A 17,970-nucleotide genomic window follows, 5' to 3' on the forward strand; every position below is an offset into this window, starting at 1 on the left:
AGGAAAAAATCCGTTTTCACCAACTGTTAGGGCTGGATCTCTCCCCCTCCCGCTCCCTCTCCCAACATCTAGTACAACTCCTCTATGTGAGGAAACTGAGGCCCAACAAAGCTAAAACTCTTGCCCAAGGTCAGACCTAATTCTAGAAACCAGCGATCCCAATACCCAATCTCTTCCTGCTAAATCACATGGATTTTATTTATATCCCAGCTATAGACTATCTCAATGCCAATAAAACACAGACTATAGAGTTCAAACCACATCCCTCAGGACCACAAGCATAAACAACGATCGCGTTTTAATGTAGATAAAACCTTTTTATTGTGCAAATCCAAAGAGGTCTCATCACATCCAAATCCAAAGACAGCTTGTTTTCCGTTAAAAAAAAAAAAAAAAAAACGCCAAGGGCATCACCCCATCTGAAATGCGCTGGCCAATTTCTCCAGCCGCGCAGCGCTAACAGGGGCGTGAGGTGTGTGTTCAGGCTGACTTCAGGGCCCAGCTGCAGTTTCTGATGTGTGCGGGGCAATGGGGTGGCTCCTTGTCTGTCACTGCAGGGATCCGGATCTTTCTCCGGATTCCGGAAGCCTCTGGGGAATTTATCGCAGCGCAAGTGGTCGTGTTGTCGCCAGTGTGTGCGTGCGCCGCGCGGTCAGTCTTTTGAAAAGCCCGTGAGAATCCACTTGCAATCCGCGCGTTTGCGGGTAAAAGGGCAGAGCAAGGACGAGAAAGACCCGCAGCGGAGCACACCCCGACCCGAGGTGACCGCTGAGGAGCGGCTGCAAGGTGGGGGGGACGTGAGAAGGTCGTCTTTATCCTCTAGATATGCCTGAGCTTTGTACTATTGTATGCAACAGTGTATTCGTGCATTACACATTTAACGTACGTGTGTTAGCTTTCCAACAGAAGAGTCTTAAAACAAACATCTCAGTCTACAACAAAGGTGTATCTCTGGAGAGAGCAGCGGCGTTTCTCCTGGAAAAGAAGGTCTATTCCAGAAACCTCAGAGCAACTCCCCCCGACCCCGCCCCGGTCCCTGACCCTTGGACCACCTTGGAAAGGATGATGGAAACGTGCTCTCCAGGGCATCCCAGCGGGAGATTAGGAAAGTTGCAGGCGTCTCGAGGGTCGCCGCACTTGTCGCCCGCGCCCCCCTGAGCCGGGCGTTTAGGGAAGTCTCGATTTGCATCGTGCGCAGTCCCAGCCCACCCCTCAACGGGTGCTGATGCGGGAAGGTGCGGCCGCGGAGGGCAGGGCAATCCGACTCCCCACCGCCGCCTCCTCTCCCGCCCCCTCCCTCCGGCCCCGCCCGCCTCGCCCCCTGCTCGCGCCCGGGGCGCCCGGCCCGCCCCCTCCCCTCCGCGCGCAAACGAACCTCTGAACGCCGAGCGCTCGGCGGCGGCGGCGGCGGCGGGCGGAGGCCGGGCGAGGGAGGGGGCTGGCCCTAGCAGCCCGACTCGGCGGCTGTCTCCGGAGCGCGGGCTGCGCCTCCGGAGCCTCTGGGCTGGGGAAGCACTCTCCGTTCGCTCTCGGGCCGGCTCCTCCAGGCGCTCGCAAGCATGCAGCCCGGGAGCAGGCGGCGCGCCCCGGGCCGCTGCTGAGCCGGCCGGGGTGGCGGGGACCAGCGCCTGCCGAGCCCCTCCCACCTTGCCCCGGGGCCGAGAGCGGCGCCCCGGCACCCCCTCTTCGCCCGCCGCCCGGCCAGCGCCACCCCCCGCGGGCTGCAGGGGCTCATGCAGCCGCCAAGGTAAGCGCGCGCCGGGAGCGGGACCGACCCGGCTCTGACAGCCCCGAGGCGCCGCCGCCGCCACTTGCCCGGGCCACTGCACCGCTTTGGTTCCCACCGAAACCGCACCCCCTCCCCCCAACCCTGCGTCTCATCTTGCTTTCATCTTGCCCAGATTTGGAGCTTTGCTGCGCCTCGATCGCTTGAGCTCTTGGCAGCAGTAAAGTTTTTGTGGCTTGGTATTTGTTCTTTTTTTCCCCTAAAATGCTCTCCCCCGGCAGCCCGCAGCGCGCGCGGTTGGGCACACCCGGCGACCGTCTGTACCACTGTGCGCGTGCCGGGAGCTCCGTTTCTCCCGCGCGGCCACCTCCTCCTCGGGCGGCCGTTCCGATCGGCCCGCGGGGCCTGGGACCGAGCGGGCCACCGGGCCGTCCCGCCGTGAGCCTTCACTGGCCCGACTCGCCCGGGCTGCGTCCCCCTGCCCTGCGCCAAGCTGCCTAGTTAGAGGGGGCGTCAACGCTGCGCTGTGTGGGCTTGGGTCCGAGCGGTCCCTTGCCTGGGAGGGCAGGTGCGCAGGAAGATGAGGGGCTTGGGCTGAGTGCTTAAGGGGTAGGATCCCGGGGGGCCCTGGTGTTCCTAAGCGGACAGGTGGACCCGGCGGGCTCCGCGCAGCGAAGGCTCCGCGCGTGGCTCGAGCCGTGGCCCATCCCAGGGAAAGCGCTGGGGCGGGGGAACAGGTGTACCCAGGGCGAGGGCCGATGAGGGGGCGCCCCCGCGCAATTCTTGATTGCAGCCTGTTAATGTGATTGCGTTGGATTTGCTCGGACGTAGAGTCAATTCCCCCAGATTTAGATTTTTTTTTTTTTTTTTTGATGGGCGCCCGCGGGCTGCTATTATGTGGTGTGGTTTCAGAAGGCGTCGGATTGTATTTATTTTTGTAAATCGGGTGTCTTGCGGACGGATTAAGGGACATCGCGCCATCTAGCGGAAATGATGAGCCGCGCGTTTCTTTCAGGCCTCGAAGTTGGATGTTCTCAAAGTGGGAGACTCAGGGCGTCTCTCTGGGAGGCAGGAGCTAACCCAGGGACGAGTTTTCCCCGCTGTATTTATTTACCTTCCGGCTGAGCTGAAGCGCAGCGACGACAGAGCTCCGCGCGCCCAGCTCACGGGTCAGAACTGCAGGTCGCATTGAGTGGCAGGCTTTCACCTAGAGAAGATGAGTCACCTTCTTCTGGCTTTAGGGTCCTCTCTCACGAGCATAGGGCTTCCCAGGGGGCTCAGTAGTAAAGAATCCACCTGCCAATGCTCGAGACGCACTGAGACATGAATTCCATCCCTGGGAGGTGAAGATCCCCTGGAGGAGGAAATGGCAACCCACTCCAGTATTCTTGCCTGGACAATCCCATGGGATACAGTCCATGGGGTCGCAAAGCGTGGGACATGACTTAGCGACTTCGCACACACAGCACAAACATAACCGAGAATGTTACCAGCGGTAAGACTGCACCTGTTCTGGACAGTGTAGCAAAAATTGGCAAAACCTGTGCCCGGACTGTGCTCTTCTCTTGTGCATCACAGACACGAGTGATTTGTCAGGGGAGTCTTGAGCCCTGACCCCCTAGAAAAGAGATGGGCTGTTCTCTGGAGGGCAGCTGAAGGAGAACTGGAAAAGAGGCTGGCACAAATCTGTCCAAGAGAAGTATAATATACGAAAATGGCTTTTTTTTGGGGGGGGGGGGGCAGAGACTTCCTGCTGTTCCACTACCAGGGCAGGCAACAAGCAGGCCTCCTTTATAGGGGACATGATCCCCAATTAGCAACTGGGGCAGACTTTGTTGGATGGCAAACCCAGCGGACAAAGGCTATGGGTGGGGCACCCAGAGCCAGGCGGGCTTCACCGTCTCTCGGAGCCTGGTGTTTGCTCCCACCTTCCAGGCCAGATGATATTAGCAATGAGCTGGACTCTCCCTGTTCTGAGGGCCAGCTGGTTCCTTGCAGAGCGGTGTGGTGCTCTCCTTGTGGGGAGGGTCCTTGCCCCCTTGAGAGCCTCTGAGCTGCGGAGGTGGTGAGGGAGGTCCCCAGCAGCCTTTTTTCAATAACCCGGCTTCCATCCTTTTCTTCCCAGGTGGTAGACAGGCGCTTATGCTCCGAACAGACATTCCAAATGAGAGGTGGCTTCTCTGCTCACTCCCCACGCTGTCGCAAACTGTGTCCCCCTTTGCGGGTGTTTATTCAATAACTAGATTTAGGATAAAAAGGGTCTTGCCGTAACATGGTATCTTATTCAAAGAGGGCTTCTGTGACCTTCGCTAGGGAACCTCTGTCTGCTTTCTGTCCTTCCAGGCCTCTCTGAGGCCTGATTCGATCCTTCCCCAGTGTGTGTAATAATACACAGTGGAGAATGAGAAGCCCCTAGTTCACACGCCCCTTGACTTGGCTTTTAAACCAGCCTGTGGGGGCCAGATAGAGGAATCCTTAGATGAGGAGATGTGAAATAAAATGATTAGGTACTGAGCACCGGGATGGGGGGGGGGGGGGCGCTGTTTCAAGTCACTCTCACAGTGATGCTCGCTGCTTCTAGGGAAGCGGTCAGAAGAGGTTCTGGGATTTCCACTTCTCAAAACTGTTGCCCAGAGAGGTGGAGAGGTGTGGCCAAGGTTTTCTGCAATTTTACAGGGCTTTTTTCCCTTCAGCCTTGCTACCAAATAAATTAAATTCAAGCACTTGCTTTTCCAAGTATGGTCCCCAAATTAAGTCATGTCTTAGGAGGGATACTCTCTCCCAAAGCTTGCCACCCACGAAGAGAGGCAGGATATACCCAAATGAAACTGATCCTAAACAGACAAAGTGCAGGCTTATTAGCATCTGTTCCGTGAAACAAAAGGGCACCTCTCCTTAAAGATCACTGTTCGAGAATTTGACTTATAACATCCCAAGACAACTTTTAAGTGTCTGCAGTGTCCCTATGGCTCCCAAGGAGAATGGCTTTGCTTTTCAAACAACATTCATTGTTTATTCATTGAACAAACTTAACAGAGACTTAACTTGAAGAGGGGAGATCCGGCCTTTCAGATGACAGTTCTCTCCTTTCCTCATTCTGACTGACCAACAGTACAGTTTCAGCCTCCCTTCCTTTAGCAACGTTGCTCTGAAGAGCGATGAACAGGACGGTGGAAAAAATTAAGGACTGCCTTGCCCAAGTGTGCAGACAGTCGGTCAGCAGTCAGTTTCCTTGGTGAAAAAATGAACATCTTTTAAAAGGATGACAGTTTCTTAGCCAGATCTGACCCATAAGGAGAAAATGCTGTATCACATTAGAGCCTAAGGATAAGGAGGCAAGAATGCCCACTGAGGTATGAAACTTTACTATTCTAAGGGCTGGAAGAAAAAGAAATGTGATTTGGGCAGAAACTGGAAAAAAATGCCAAATGCAAATATCTTTTATAGCCCCCTTTGAAAGATGTAAGAATTTGTCTCTGCGGCTTAGAGGGTAAATAATCTGCCCACAATGTGAGAGACTCAGGTTTGATCCCTGGGTCGGCAAGATCCCCTGGAGAAGGGAGTGACTGCCCCCTCCAGTCTTCTTGCCTGGAGAATTCCATGGACAGAGGAGCCTAGGGGCTACAGTCCACAGGGTCGCAGAGAGTCGGACTTGACAGAACGGCTAACAGTTTCCATCAATTCTGCAACCATTTTAGAGAAGGAAATGACAACCCAATTCAGTATTCTTGCCTGGAAAATCCCATGGACAGAGGAGCCTGGTGGGCTCCTGTCCATGGAGTTGCAAAAGTCGGACACAACTTAGCAGCTAAACCACCACCACCAAAAGATTAAAAGTCACTGCTCCTTGAAAAACATAAATGCATGTACATACCTTATAAAATTATTATATCCAGATTTACTACAGTAAAGAATGAAAGTCCTGCAGACACTGTTTATGCAGAAAACTATGATAAAATTGCCAGTTGAGTTTACTTTTCTTTTTTTGATTGTTTTGTTTTTTAAAGCAACACTCCAAGATGGAGAGCTTTCAGGAATCAGGATCCTGGGTTTGTCAGAGTCTGAAAATCTGGCAGAAACTTGAAAACAAAAGATGCTGTCAACAATCTGGTAAAACACAGCTAAGTCTTTTAGATTCTGTGTCCTTCACAGGACACATAGCAGAGATGAGCATAGAGATGAGCAGAGCCCTAAAGCTTGTTGATTTCTATCTCACTAGGGCGTCTTTTTGGAGAAGGCAATGGCACCCCACTCCAGTACTCTTGCCTGGAAAATCCCATGGACGGAGGAGCCTGGTGGGCTGCGGTCCATGATGTCGTGAAGAGTCGGACACGACTGAGCGACTTCACTTTCACTTTTCACTTTCATGCATTGGAGAAGGAAATGGCAACCCACTCCAGTGTTCTTACCTGGAGAATCCCAGGGGCGGCGGAGCCTGGTGGGCTGCTGTCCATGGGGTCACACAGAGTTGGACATGACTGAAGTGACTTAGCAGCAGCAGGGCATCTTTTGGGCTTCCCAGGTGGCGCTAGTGGTAAAGAACCCACCTGTCAATGCAGAAGACAAAAGAGACTCCAGTTCATTCCTGGGTTGGGACGATCCCCTGGGGGAGGGCATGGTAACTCACTCCAGTCTTCTTGCCTGGAGAATCCCATGGACAGAGGAACCTGGCAGCTGCAGTCCCTGGAGTTGCAAAGAGTGGGACATGACTGAGCGACTGAGCACACCCACACGCACAAGAACAAACCCGCTGGGCTGCTGAGGGTTTAGCTAAGCTACCCCATTGGAAGGACTGATGCTGAAGCTGGAACTCCAATACTTTGGTCACCTCATGCAAAGAGCTGACTCACTGGAAAAGACCCTGATGCTGGGAGGGATTGGGGGCAGGAGGAGAAGGGGATGACAGAGGGCGAGATGGCTGGATGGCATCACTGACTCGATGGACATGAGTTTGGGTAAACTTCAGGAGTTGATGATGGACAGGGAGGCCTAGCGTGCTGCGATTCATGGGGTCACAAAGAGTCGGACACGACTGAGCGACTGAACCGAACTGATCCCCATGGTATCGCTGCCTCCGCATCCGTTTTGTTTGGCCGGGAGGGCTGTGGGGAGCTTAAATTGACAGCAGCCCCCTCGTGCAAGCGCACGCCCTAGAAAGCAGCTAGGGGTCATGACCCACAGTCTCTCCTCCTCCCCAGGAGAAGGATCCACAGTCTCTCCTCTCAGCTTATGCCCCCCTTAGGTGAGACCCGCTTCAGACTCACCAGAAGCCCACATTTTTGGTTTGAATTGACCAATCTGGACTTAGGTCAGGAACCCCGGCAGCCTCTACCCACAGCCCCTAAAGGCCTGTGCCCCGAGTCAGGTCTCTCTGTTCGCGCGTGGCCTTGGCCTCCCCGTGTGGCCCCGGAGGTACACCAGGCCCTTCCTGCAGGACCGGTGAGCGGCGCACGTCCTCCTTGCTGTTTGTCCCGTGGCCCACAGGTGAACCGTGACGTCCCGCCTGGCCGAGAGTGGGCGCACCCCGCGTCAAGGTGGGGGTTTGACAGGCCCTCGCATAGAGCCACGTGGAAAGGCACATTTCATCCACAGAATTGTAACAGCTGCCAGCTTTCCTCAAAACAACGGGCACCTTGAAGAGAATAAGAATTCATGCTTGTTTGCAAGTTCAGGTACATGACTTTCATTTGCGTGCTGTGCTATGCTTAGTCGCTCAGTCGTGTCTGACTCTGAAACCCCATGGACTGTAGCCCGCCAGGCTCCTCCATCCATGGGATTCTCCAGGCATGGATACTGGAGTGGGTTGCCATGCCCTCCTCCAGGGGATCTTCCCAACCCAGGGATCGAACCCAGGTCTCCTGTATTGCAGGTGGATTCTTTACCATCTGAGCCACATTTAATTTAACATCATTTATGGAAAAGAGGTAAAATATAAATAATAAATCAATTTTTAATGCAACTGTGTTTTCTCAGATGGGCTTCCATTTATGCAAGCACAAGGAAATACAGAGCTGATAGGAGTTCCCTGGTGGTCTTGCAGTTAGGATTTGGCATTTTCAGTGCTGTGGTCCAGGTTCAATCCCTGGTTGAGGAACTGAGATCCGGCAACCTTCATGGTGTGGCCAAAATTTAAAAATTGGACTGTAGAGCTTGAGGACTGGCTCACCTGTAGACGTGAGGAGGTCCGTGATCACTTCCCTCACAGGTCCAGACTTGCTGATAATCCCTCACTGCTAGGTCTGGTAGGTCATTTCTGCCACAGAACAAGGAATTCATGGGAGTTTATATTGTTTTACATCAGTCGGTACAGCTAAAATAGTTTGAAAGTCAAACTTCTGAATACCAATTTCAAAGTGCTCCCCTTACTATCCTCAGTTTTGTGTCCTTGGGTATCTCAAGGTCATATGGTAACGAAAAGCTTGAAGCAACGCTCTTCCATGCGGTGAGGTTTTACATTGCTTTGATTTTTCTCTGCTGAGAGCATTTTGAGAAAGGAGATTCCTCAACTCCAAGGATCTGGTTCCTTCATGAGCAAATAGATGCTACTGGCAGAGTCTGCTGACTTCAGGGGTGCCTTGCAAGGGAATGTACGGCTCCCCACACATACACACCTAGGCCAAGAGTCAATGAGGGCAAAGCCGACCCAAGCCAAGATGAGACCCAAACCAAACCAAGATGGCGCCCGAGTCTTCCCTTTCTGGGTCAGTGACCAGTCTCTAGGGGTGGAAAGCCCATCTGATTTTGAATTTAAGACAGGCTCTGAATGGCTTGAGGTCTGAAGGGACTGCAGTGAATTGATATTGTAGCTGGCGTTCCCTAAACATCTTGTTGTGTAATGTTACCTGTCACTCAGAGGCTGTTGGCTTCCCGGTGGCTCAAGTGGTAAAGAGCCCTCCTGCCAAAGCAGGAGACGCAGGCAGGAGATGAGGGCTCGATCCCTGGGTCAGGGGAGAGTCCCCTGGAGGAGGACATAGCAACCCACTCAGTATTCTTGCCTGGAGAATTCCATGGACAGAGGAGCCTGGCGGGCTACAGTCCAAAGGGTCTCAAAGAATCAGACACAACTTAGCAACTGAGCTAAGCCCAGGTAAGTGCTCTATGAAAACTCTATGAAAACTTGACCTAAAAATACCCAATAGAAAGAAAAAAAAAATCTTTATTTCAACTTCCTAAGTTTTTATGGGGATAGAGTAGGAGAGATGGTTCGGGGAAATTTTTCTTTTCTTAAAACATTTTAATATTTTTGTTTGTTTATGGAAAACAGTATATCTCTAAACATATTCACATCTCTAATCATGAGCCATCTTTATATGTATGGAGCATATTATTTGACTAACAGGAAAAAGTAAGCCCTGATGAAAATGAGAAGTAGCTGTGATTTGGTGGGAAATACACTGGACTTGACCCTACAGGACCTGGGTTTGAGCCTCTCCCTGCCATTTCTATTCTCAGTGACCTTGGACAAGTCACTTAATCTCCCCGAGTCTCAGTCTCCTCATTTTGAAACGGCTGTGCCCATCACATTGTTGAGATGACCCTACAGCTGTGTGGGGAGACTTTGTCTTCTAGTGGTTGATCAACAAAACTTGAGTATAACTGATAATGCACTTAGAACCCACCCAGAGGTCAAGGGTATCTAAAAGTCCTTGGGCACTAATTCAAAAAGATACATGTACCCCAATATTCACAGCAGCATTACTTACAATTGCCAAGATGTCAAAGCCTCATTTGCAGCAATATGGATAGACTTGGAGGGCATTATGCTAAATAAAGTAAGTCAGACAGAGAAAGACAAATACTGTATGATACCACTTGTATGTGGAAGTTTAACAATACAACAGACCAGTGAATATAACAAAATAAGAAGAAGCAGACTCACAGGTATAGAGAACAAACCTGTGGTTGTCAGTGGGGGTGGGGGAGTGGGAGATACAAACCCCTGGATGTGAGATAGGTTGTAAGGAGGTATTTGTGCAACAGGAGAAATAGAGCCAATATTTTGTAATAATTGTAAATGGAGTGTGACCTTTAAAAATTATATAAAAAGTAATTTTTTAATTTAAAAACTAAAAGTCCTTGGGGGAATTCTGCGGATTTCCCCCCAGTTCCCACACATCCAAAGGCTCCAGTGTATAGTAGATACTTTGTTACAATCAAAACAATGGTTCTTATTGGTAATATAAGACTAACATTGGCAATTACTTATCAACACTTACTCTATTCCTAGCATCTGTTCTAAGTGATCTATTACTGTGTTAACTCATTTAATCTTAACAATAACCCTATGAGGTAGCCAAAGTATATCCCCATTTTTCAGATGGGATAACTGAGGTTTAGAGTATCTGTTCAGACTTTCTGTTCTTGGCCAGCATGCTATACTGACTCTCTAATGTAAAAGTGAAGACATTCCCTCAGCCTCCAACAAATTAAAAAAAGGAAACCATAGTAGTAGAGAGAATGTCACATAAAGCAATACATTGGTTTTGTCCTGGATTGGCACCCTTCCCCACCGCCCATCAGCTGGGGATCTTCTTTATTTCAGCTTTGCATTAGCCATTCTAAACAGTTTTGAATTTGATGAATAACTTGGTTATCTGTTCCTATTGCTAAATGCCTATGGTATTTGTGCTTGGCACCAACTTGTTCATTAATCCAAATACCGTGGCCTTCTGCTGGTTGGGAGAGATGCAGACGCACTGTCAGTTGAAACAGTTGCCATTTGGTGGATAAATGGGTCCAAGCTGGTTCTTCTCCCAAGAACTTACTGGAATGTGAAGAGGAACATGCTGGGTGGTCTGTTCTCCATTATAGGAACCTGGGGCATCTTAGTATAGGCACCCAAAAGTTGTTTTAAAACGAGGTTACTAAGTGTTTTCAAGGTGTGGTTTCAGGTATACGGTCGTATTGCTGGGAATGATTGCCGAAGAATTTCGTGCTGGCACTAAAACATAGAAATGTCACTTTTCAAATAACATTTCCTACTTGCTCATCAACAGTTCGCTTGGGGGAACCCAGAAATGGTCCAGATGGGTCCCGAGAGTGGCTCCTCAGACTCATGTGTGGGCAAGGCCATTTAGTTACAGAGCTAACACCTGGTCACTGAATCCCTAGAGACACCAGACTGTGAAGCTGGGAGACACCACCCCCCAGGGGCGTGGGGCACCCAGGTCATGATTCTGTAGATTGAGAAGCTGCGGGTCCAGAGATAGGATGGGACAGAGGCCACACAGCTAGACGTAGAACTGTCCCAAACCCCAGGTCTCGCTCTTTCTCCATATCCACTTCAGTGTCTAAAAACTCTCAATCTCGGACTTCCCTGGCAGTCCAGTGGTTAAGACTCGGCACTTCCACTGCAGGAGGCGCAGGTTCGATCCCTAGTCTCAGGAAACTAAGATCCTGCATGCCGCACCCTGCCGCCAAAAAAAGAAAAATAAATAAATAAATAAAAACTCTCAATCTCAACCCTGACAAGTAAGCGATTCACAAATGCTATCAGTCCATACTGACCTTTGTAGGCAGAATTGGCAGCTGTAGACCAGCTGTAGGTGTGCGCTGGAGTCATGGACAAGAACTGGAGAGGAAAGTGAGGAAGACTTTCATAAATGAAACTCCAGCTATATACTAGTGGATAATCCCATCTAGGGAGAAAGGGAAGATGTTGCAAAAGAATGAATGAAGCCACTCCAGGAGCTTACTGAGCGTCTCAGTGGTCAAGAAGGAGAGGTACAAATAGATGAAAGGAGGGGCTTACATTATGGAAATGAGACCCCAGAAACTGTTAGTAGATCATCGGAAGGCCTCCAACGAGACTGGGGGATCTCAAAGGGAATCCTTCCTTCTGTCCTGAGTAAGAAGATGAGCACGTATTAATAGATGGACAAGGGTCAGTAGCGGCAGACAGGAAACCCAACATCTCTGTGCCTGGGAAGGAGCCAGTGAGCACATCAGAGGTGGCACGTGCCGGCTGGGAGTCACCCAGACCTGCCCAAACCCCACTCTGCCACTCAGCCAGCTGGATGACCTGACTCGGGTTACTTACCTTCTACCGTGTAAGCTGGGGTAAATGTGGATTTACTAACTTACAGATGAGGGAAGACAGAATACGTGTTTTTGAAAGTGGGAATTAAGTCCAGGAGGAAAAGAGGATGTAATTTTTTAAAGGCAATTGGCATCCCTCACGTGGATTTCATTTATTTTTAAAGTGGGGTATAGCTGACTCTGCCGACAAAGGTCCATATAGTCAAGGCTATGGTCTTTCCGGTGGTCACATACGGTTGTGAGAGCTGCCCCATAAAGAAGGCTGAGCACCAAAGAACTGATGTCTTCAAACTGTGGTGCTGGAGAAGACTCCTGAAAGTCCCTTGAACAGAAAGGAGCTCAAACCAGTCAATCTTAAAAGAAATCACCTTGGAACATTCGAGAGCAAATCAAACCTCTATCCAGACAAGACAAAATAAAACTCACCATCTCCTGGAAAAAAAAAAAAAAAAAGAAATCAACCCTGAATACTCATTGGAAGGTGACTAATGCTGAAGCTGAAGCTCCAGTATTTTGGTCACCTGATGCAAACAACCAGCTCATCACTGATGCAATGGACATGAGTTTGGGCAAAGGTTGAGAGATGTTGGAGGGACAGGGAGGCCTGGCATGCTACAGTCCATGGGGTCCCAAAGAGTCAGACACAACTGGGCAACCAAACAACAATAGCAACATAGCTGGTGTACAATATTATATGTTACAGGTGCATAATATAGGGATTCACAATTTGTACAAGTTATTCTCCATCTGTGGTTATTACAGAATATTGGCTATATCCCCCATGTTGTACAATATATCCTTGAAGTTTCTTTTATACTTAATAATTTGTATCTCTTAATTCCTCACCCCTACAGTGCCCCTCCCCACTCCCCTCTCCCCACAAGTACCTTAGTCGTTTCTCTGTAAATCTGAGTCTGCTTCTTTGTTCACATGAACTGTTTTATATTTAAATCTCTCTCTGCGGACATACATCCCCTTTGGCTGGGGAACCCAGTTCTTAGTCTCTTCAGCTCCTGCCATGAGTGGAGGGACTTACAGGGCTATTTCACTGAGAGACAGAATGAAATCGGAAATACCCATTGGGGAGGGAGCAGTTGGGGGCTTGCTAATACTTTTTGGTAAAATGATAGCTAGCTAGCTAGAGAAATCGATTGTTTGATTGATTTTACGTGTGCTTATATGCATACAGAAATATCTAGAAAGATACACATGAAACTGTAAATAGTCATGACCTCCAGGGATAGTGAACTGATTTCATTTAACAGGAAATTGATTTTTTTTAACGTGTGTATAATACTGTTTCAATTTCTTGAAATAAATTTGATGTTAGATTGAAGGAAACAGAAAGTCCAGGAAATTTGCTGTCTCTGTATTTTCTTTAAAAAAAAAAAAATCCCTTTTATATCTTTCCAGCACCATGAATATGCACATGTCTACCAGCAGGGGTGTGCTTCTGGAAGGTTCTGGGGCAGACACTCCACACAGACGTCCCATGCCAACCTGGCCCTCGGAAGTGGACCCCTGAGCAGGGATGCCACCCCACAGGGCAGTCTGATGTTCGTCCACAAGGTGGAATTTTGACAGATGGTGTTCCAATCTTGAGGCCAGTAGTGATGCAGCTGTCACCATAGCTGGCACTGATGACATCCTGCCCTGCAGTCAGTGGTCCAGTTCCTTAAAGAAGCCACTGACAGAGACCCCAGTTCTGAAAGGCTCCCCAGCCTTGCTAAGTCCCAGGTTGATTTGTGGCAACCGAGTGGGAAATAAAGATGGGACTCCTGAGACACCACACAAACACCACTCTCAAGTGTCCTCAGAACTAGAATTCTTCATCTCCACTTCTGACTGCCCCCCCTGGGGTTCCAGGAGGGGGGTGCAAAACTGTCTGCTGCTCATCTGAGAACCCCCAAAACCCAGTCAGTGAATGTTTGTTGAATGAATGAAACAGAAAAACTGATTAAAAGAATCTGCCTTGTAGCGGTGGAGGGATCTTACTAACCTGATCATAGACATTAAAAGACATGTGAAGAGTATTAGTTGCTCAGTTGTGTCCGACTCTTTGCGACCCCATGGACCGTACCCCACCAGGCTCCTCTGTCCGTGGGATTCTTTCAGGCAAGAACATTGGAGTGGGTTGCCATTCCCTCCTCTGGGGCATCTTCCCAACCCAGGGATCGAACCAGGGTCTCCTGCACTGTAAGTGGATTCTTCACCATCTAAGCCATCAGGCAAGTAAAAGACATGGCCAAGAGCAAATAAAATCTGCTAGTGTGTTTTAAATCCATTGAGAGGTTTCAAAGAGAAAGTGAAATATTTATTCAGTTTCTAAAGAGAGCCATTGGAATGTCAGAGAAAGGTGTGTTTCAAAAATCCATTAAAATATTGTAAAAAAAAAATCTGCATGTTTTAATTAGTAAGAATAAGCGTCCCTTGGGGTAAGGGACAGAGCTCAGAACCAAGAAAGCAGTGTGCACACAGACAGAAAGGAAGCCTACAGCAAAGGAAAAAAAACAAAATACCCAACAAGATAAGCCAAAATGGGAACGCACCGAAAGGCTTTCCAGAATCAACGGTAAAGAGGTTTCTTGATGCCAGAGTAAGGACAGTGAGAACCATACTTTGGAAGAAGAGAAGCAGGGAGATTCCTAAGTCGTCATGGAAACAAACAGGTCAAGGAAAGCCTGTGGCCCTCTACCCCAGGACCATCTGGAGGAAAGGGAGAAGTGGCAATTGAAGATGGCAGTCATATCTCGGTGGCCAAAAAAGGCAACTTTCCTTCCACACTGGCCCTCGCCCAAGGGCGAACATGCCGGGCCCCCTGCCCACAAAGGAAGCCCACCCATCCAGGAAGGGTCATATTTAATAGTCACTTTGGTGGAATAGATACTAAAAAAGTAGTGTCAGCAGGCACTTTGAAAAGTCCTAATTAACTGGCCAAAGCACAACACACTTTCTGAAAAGAGAACATGAAACTGGACCGATCATCTATTAGCATTCCTTGAGGAGGTAGAAATAGGCCTGGAGAAACACAGGGAAGAATTATGTTTAGACGTTCAAAATTCCTTCTGACAAAGTTCCATCCCAAAGGTCATTTCCACTAGTAAGTTCCTCCAGAATGCAGAGGGAAATCGCCATGGATCGGAATTGTCCTTAGAGATAGGAAACAAAAAATATGATAAACAGGTACTTTTCTAAATGAAGAATTATAAACAGTGGGGATCCCCAAGGATTGCCAGTGCTCCCAGACTTTGTTTAAATGTCCATAGATCATCTGGAGGAATGAATGATTCCAGGCCTGCAGATGAAATGGTTCCAGACTCTGGAGAGATGGCAAACAAATGGTGATTAACTGCAGGACCAGTTTATGAGTTTACAAGAAGATGCATATTAAGCTTTCACAGGGGCAAGTCTCATCCAATGCATTTAGGAAAACATAATCCAAATTACAAAAATAACGGACTGTGTCCAGGCTGTTTATAGCTCCCAAGGAATCTTGAGGGTCTTTGCAAAATGTTTGTTTGCTAAAGGCCATGCAGGACCAAGTGTTCAGAAATGGTATCGGACACTAAGCCAAAAATAGTGCTCTCCCTGGGCTCTACCCAAACCTGGCAGTTTTATGACCTTCTCCTAGAGAAAAATATCTCAGAACTGTAGGAAGGTGAGTATCACCCAAACAGAAGGCTTTCCCAAGAAGCTGAGTGCTTTATTCTTGATGGACGTCAGCGTGGAAAGATGAAGCCAGAAAGGTGATATGATCAAAGTCTGTAAAACCTTAAAGGTTACGCAGAGATTGAGCAGCTCTGGTTTATACCTGAGATGGCCAGACTCAGTGTAGCCCTTGAAGTCTGAAAGAGGAATTTGAGCTGTATGATGCAGGGAACTTAGATCTGGTGTTCTGTGACAACCTAAAGGGGTGGCATGGGGTGGGAGGTCAGAAGGAGGTTCAAGACGGAGGGGACCTATGTACACCCAAGGCCAATTCATGTTGATATATGGCAGAAACCAACACAATGTTATAAAGTAGTTATCCTCCAATTAAAAATAATTTTTTTAAAAAGAGGAATTTGAGGGATAATTACAAAAGAGGATTGGGTCCCACTAAACAACTGAGTTCCTCAAAACGTGGTACAGGGAAAATTTTTTCAAATGAGGAGTGGAGGAGGCTCAAGAAATTTTGCCAGTAAGTGAGTTTTTCCAGCCAAAAAAAGAGTGCCATTTCCCACTCCAGGGGATCTTTCTGACCCAGAGATCTAACCCTCATCTCTTGCATTTCCTGCATCTTCTGCATTGACAGGCAGATCCATTACTACTAGTGCCACCTGGAAGTCCGATGGATTGAGAGCCATTGACAACACAACAATGGAAACAGTGACAGACTTTATTTTCTTGGGCTCCAAAATCACTGCAGCCATGAAATTAAAAGGTGCTTGCTCCTTGGAAGAAAAGCTATGACCAACCTACACAGCATATTAAAAAGCAGAGACATTACTTTGTCAACAAAGGTACATCTAGTCAAAACTATGGTTTTTCCAGTGGTCATGTATGGATATGAGAGTTGGACTATAAAGAAAGTTGAGCAACAAAGAATTGATGCTTTTGAACTGTGATGTTGGAGAAGACTCTTGAGAATCCTTGGACTGCAAGGAGATCCAACCAGTCCATCCTAAAGGAGATCAGTCCTGGGTGTTCATTAGAAGGATTGATGCTGAAGCTGAAACTCCAATACTTTGGCCACCTGTTGCAAAGAACTGACTCCTTGGAAAAGATTCTGAAAAGACTGAAGGCAGGAGGAGAAGGGGATGACAGAGAGTGAGATGGTTGGATGGCATCACCGACTTGATCGACATGAGTTTGAGTAAGCTCTGGGAGTTGGTGAAGGACAGGGAGGCCTGGCGTGCTGCAGTCCATGGGGTTGCAGAGAGTCGGACACTACTAAGTGACTGAGCTGAACTGACAACACATCCCTGCACTTCTGAGGATGGCAAAAATACTTCCTGGGACCAGTATTGGACCTTAGCTTTCTCCTGATTGGTCGGAAATTTGCCTAGATGTGAGAAGACCCAAAATCAAACCAGTTTCAGCAAAACTAGGACTTTGTTGGCTCCCCTAGCTGGAACAGACTCTTGGGTGGCTCCGAGGAGCTAAGATGAAGCTTCAGGGAGAATCACAGGCTAGACAGTGGCATGGGGATGGTTAGCCCTGAAAATTTCCATCAGTCCTTGAAAAGCTCACCAGACACAGTTCAACTTTAATAATAATAATAATAATAATATATATATATATATGCCAACTCTGTAGACACAGCTTCAACCCACAGCACTCTTCAACACTCGCCTTCCTGTCAGATTACTCCCCACAGATCCATCCTACGGAGGAATCAGAGATCAGAACCAGGTGCTTCTTCATGGCAACAGTCTCAGGACAGGTTCTGATTGGTCAGCCTGGGTCACGTGCCAGTCTCTGCTTTAGTGAAAGCGATCATTGGGTTCTCTGTCTTGCCTGGACTTCAAGTCCAAGAGGATGAACTGATTGACTCAACCTGGGTCTTATGTGCACCCAAGGTTGATGGAGGGTGACGGAACTTAAAACCTACAAGTCCCTACACATCTGTCACCTGGGAGAGCTCATTAAAAATGCGGACACCCAAGGCTCTACCTCCTGAGATTTAAATTCAGATGCTCCAAGTGGTGCCTGCCTGCTAAGTCGCTTCAGTCATGTCCGACTCTTTGCCACCCTATGGACTGTAGCCTGCCAGGCTGCTCTATCCATGGGATTCTCCAGGCAAGAATGCTGGAGTGGGTTGCCATTCCCTCCTCCAGGGGGTCTTCCCAGCCCAGGGATCGAAACCTGCGTCTCCTAAGTCTTCCTGCTTTGGCAGGCAGATTCTTTACCACTAGCACCACCTGGAAAGCCCTAAGTGGCACCTGGGCATCTGTATTATTGTTAAGTCCCCTGAGATGGTCTCCCAAAGGAATAAATCCCTCTTCTTCAGGAGGCTTTGGGTGGGGCTCTGGAGTTCTAAAGATGCACACCCTAGCAGAGCATGTGCTGGCCTTGCAGAGGCTTTACCAGGCTCTTACTGTCTCTGTAGCCTCACCTCTTTCTCCTATAGCCATCATCAAGATCTTCCAGCTCCTCAGACAAGCCACACCTTGGCAAATGGAATCTTTGGTGTTCCTTCTACCTGGAAGCCCTGCCCTGTGCCT

General features: G+C 48.8%; 1 protein-coding gene and 1 long non-coding RNA gene across 2 annotated transcripts in view; one reads left to right on the forward strand and one right to left on the reverse strand.

Moving 5' to 3' along the window:
- Positions 1-296: 296 nt before the first annotated feature.
- LOC139038739 (uncharacterized) lies at positions 297-1,662 on the reverse strand. The gene is made up of 2 exons (XR_011491890.1): positions 1,376-1,662; positions 297-975 (listed from the first exon to the last, which is right to left on the reverse strand). It is a non-coding gene; the product is annotated as an uncharacterized lncRNA (long non-coding RNA).
- Positions 1,663-1,664: 2 nt separating this feature from the next.
- Positions 1,665-17,970, forward strand: part of RGMA (repulsive guidance molecule BMP co-receptor a) — a 48,590-nt gene continuing 32,284 nt past the window's right edge. The window contains exon 1 of the mRNA XM_020872777.2: positions 1,665-1,747. Within this exon, the coding sequence (XP_020728436.1) occupies positions 1,734-1,747 (14 nt within the window). The 5' untranslated portion in view covers positions 1,665-1,733. The remainder of the gene's footprint in view (positions 1,748-17,970) is intronic.

The sequence above is a fragment of the Odocoileus virginianus genome, chromosome 16 (assembly GCF_023699985.2).
Source record: "Odocoileus virginianus isolate 20LAN1187 ecotype Illinois chromosome 16, Ovbor_1.2, whole genome shotgun sequence".
NCBI classification, from domain to species: domain Eukaryota; kingdom Metazoa; phylum Chordata; class Mammalia; order Artiodactyla; family Cervidae; genus Odocoileus; species Odocoileus virginianus.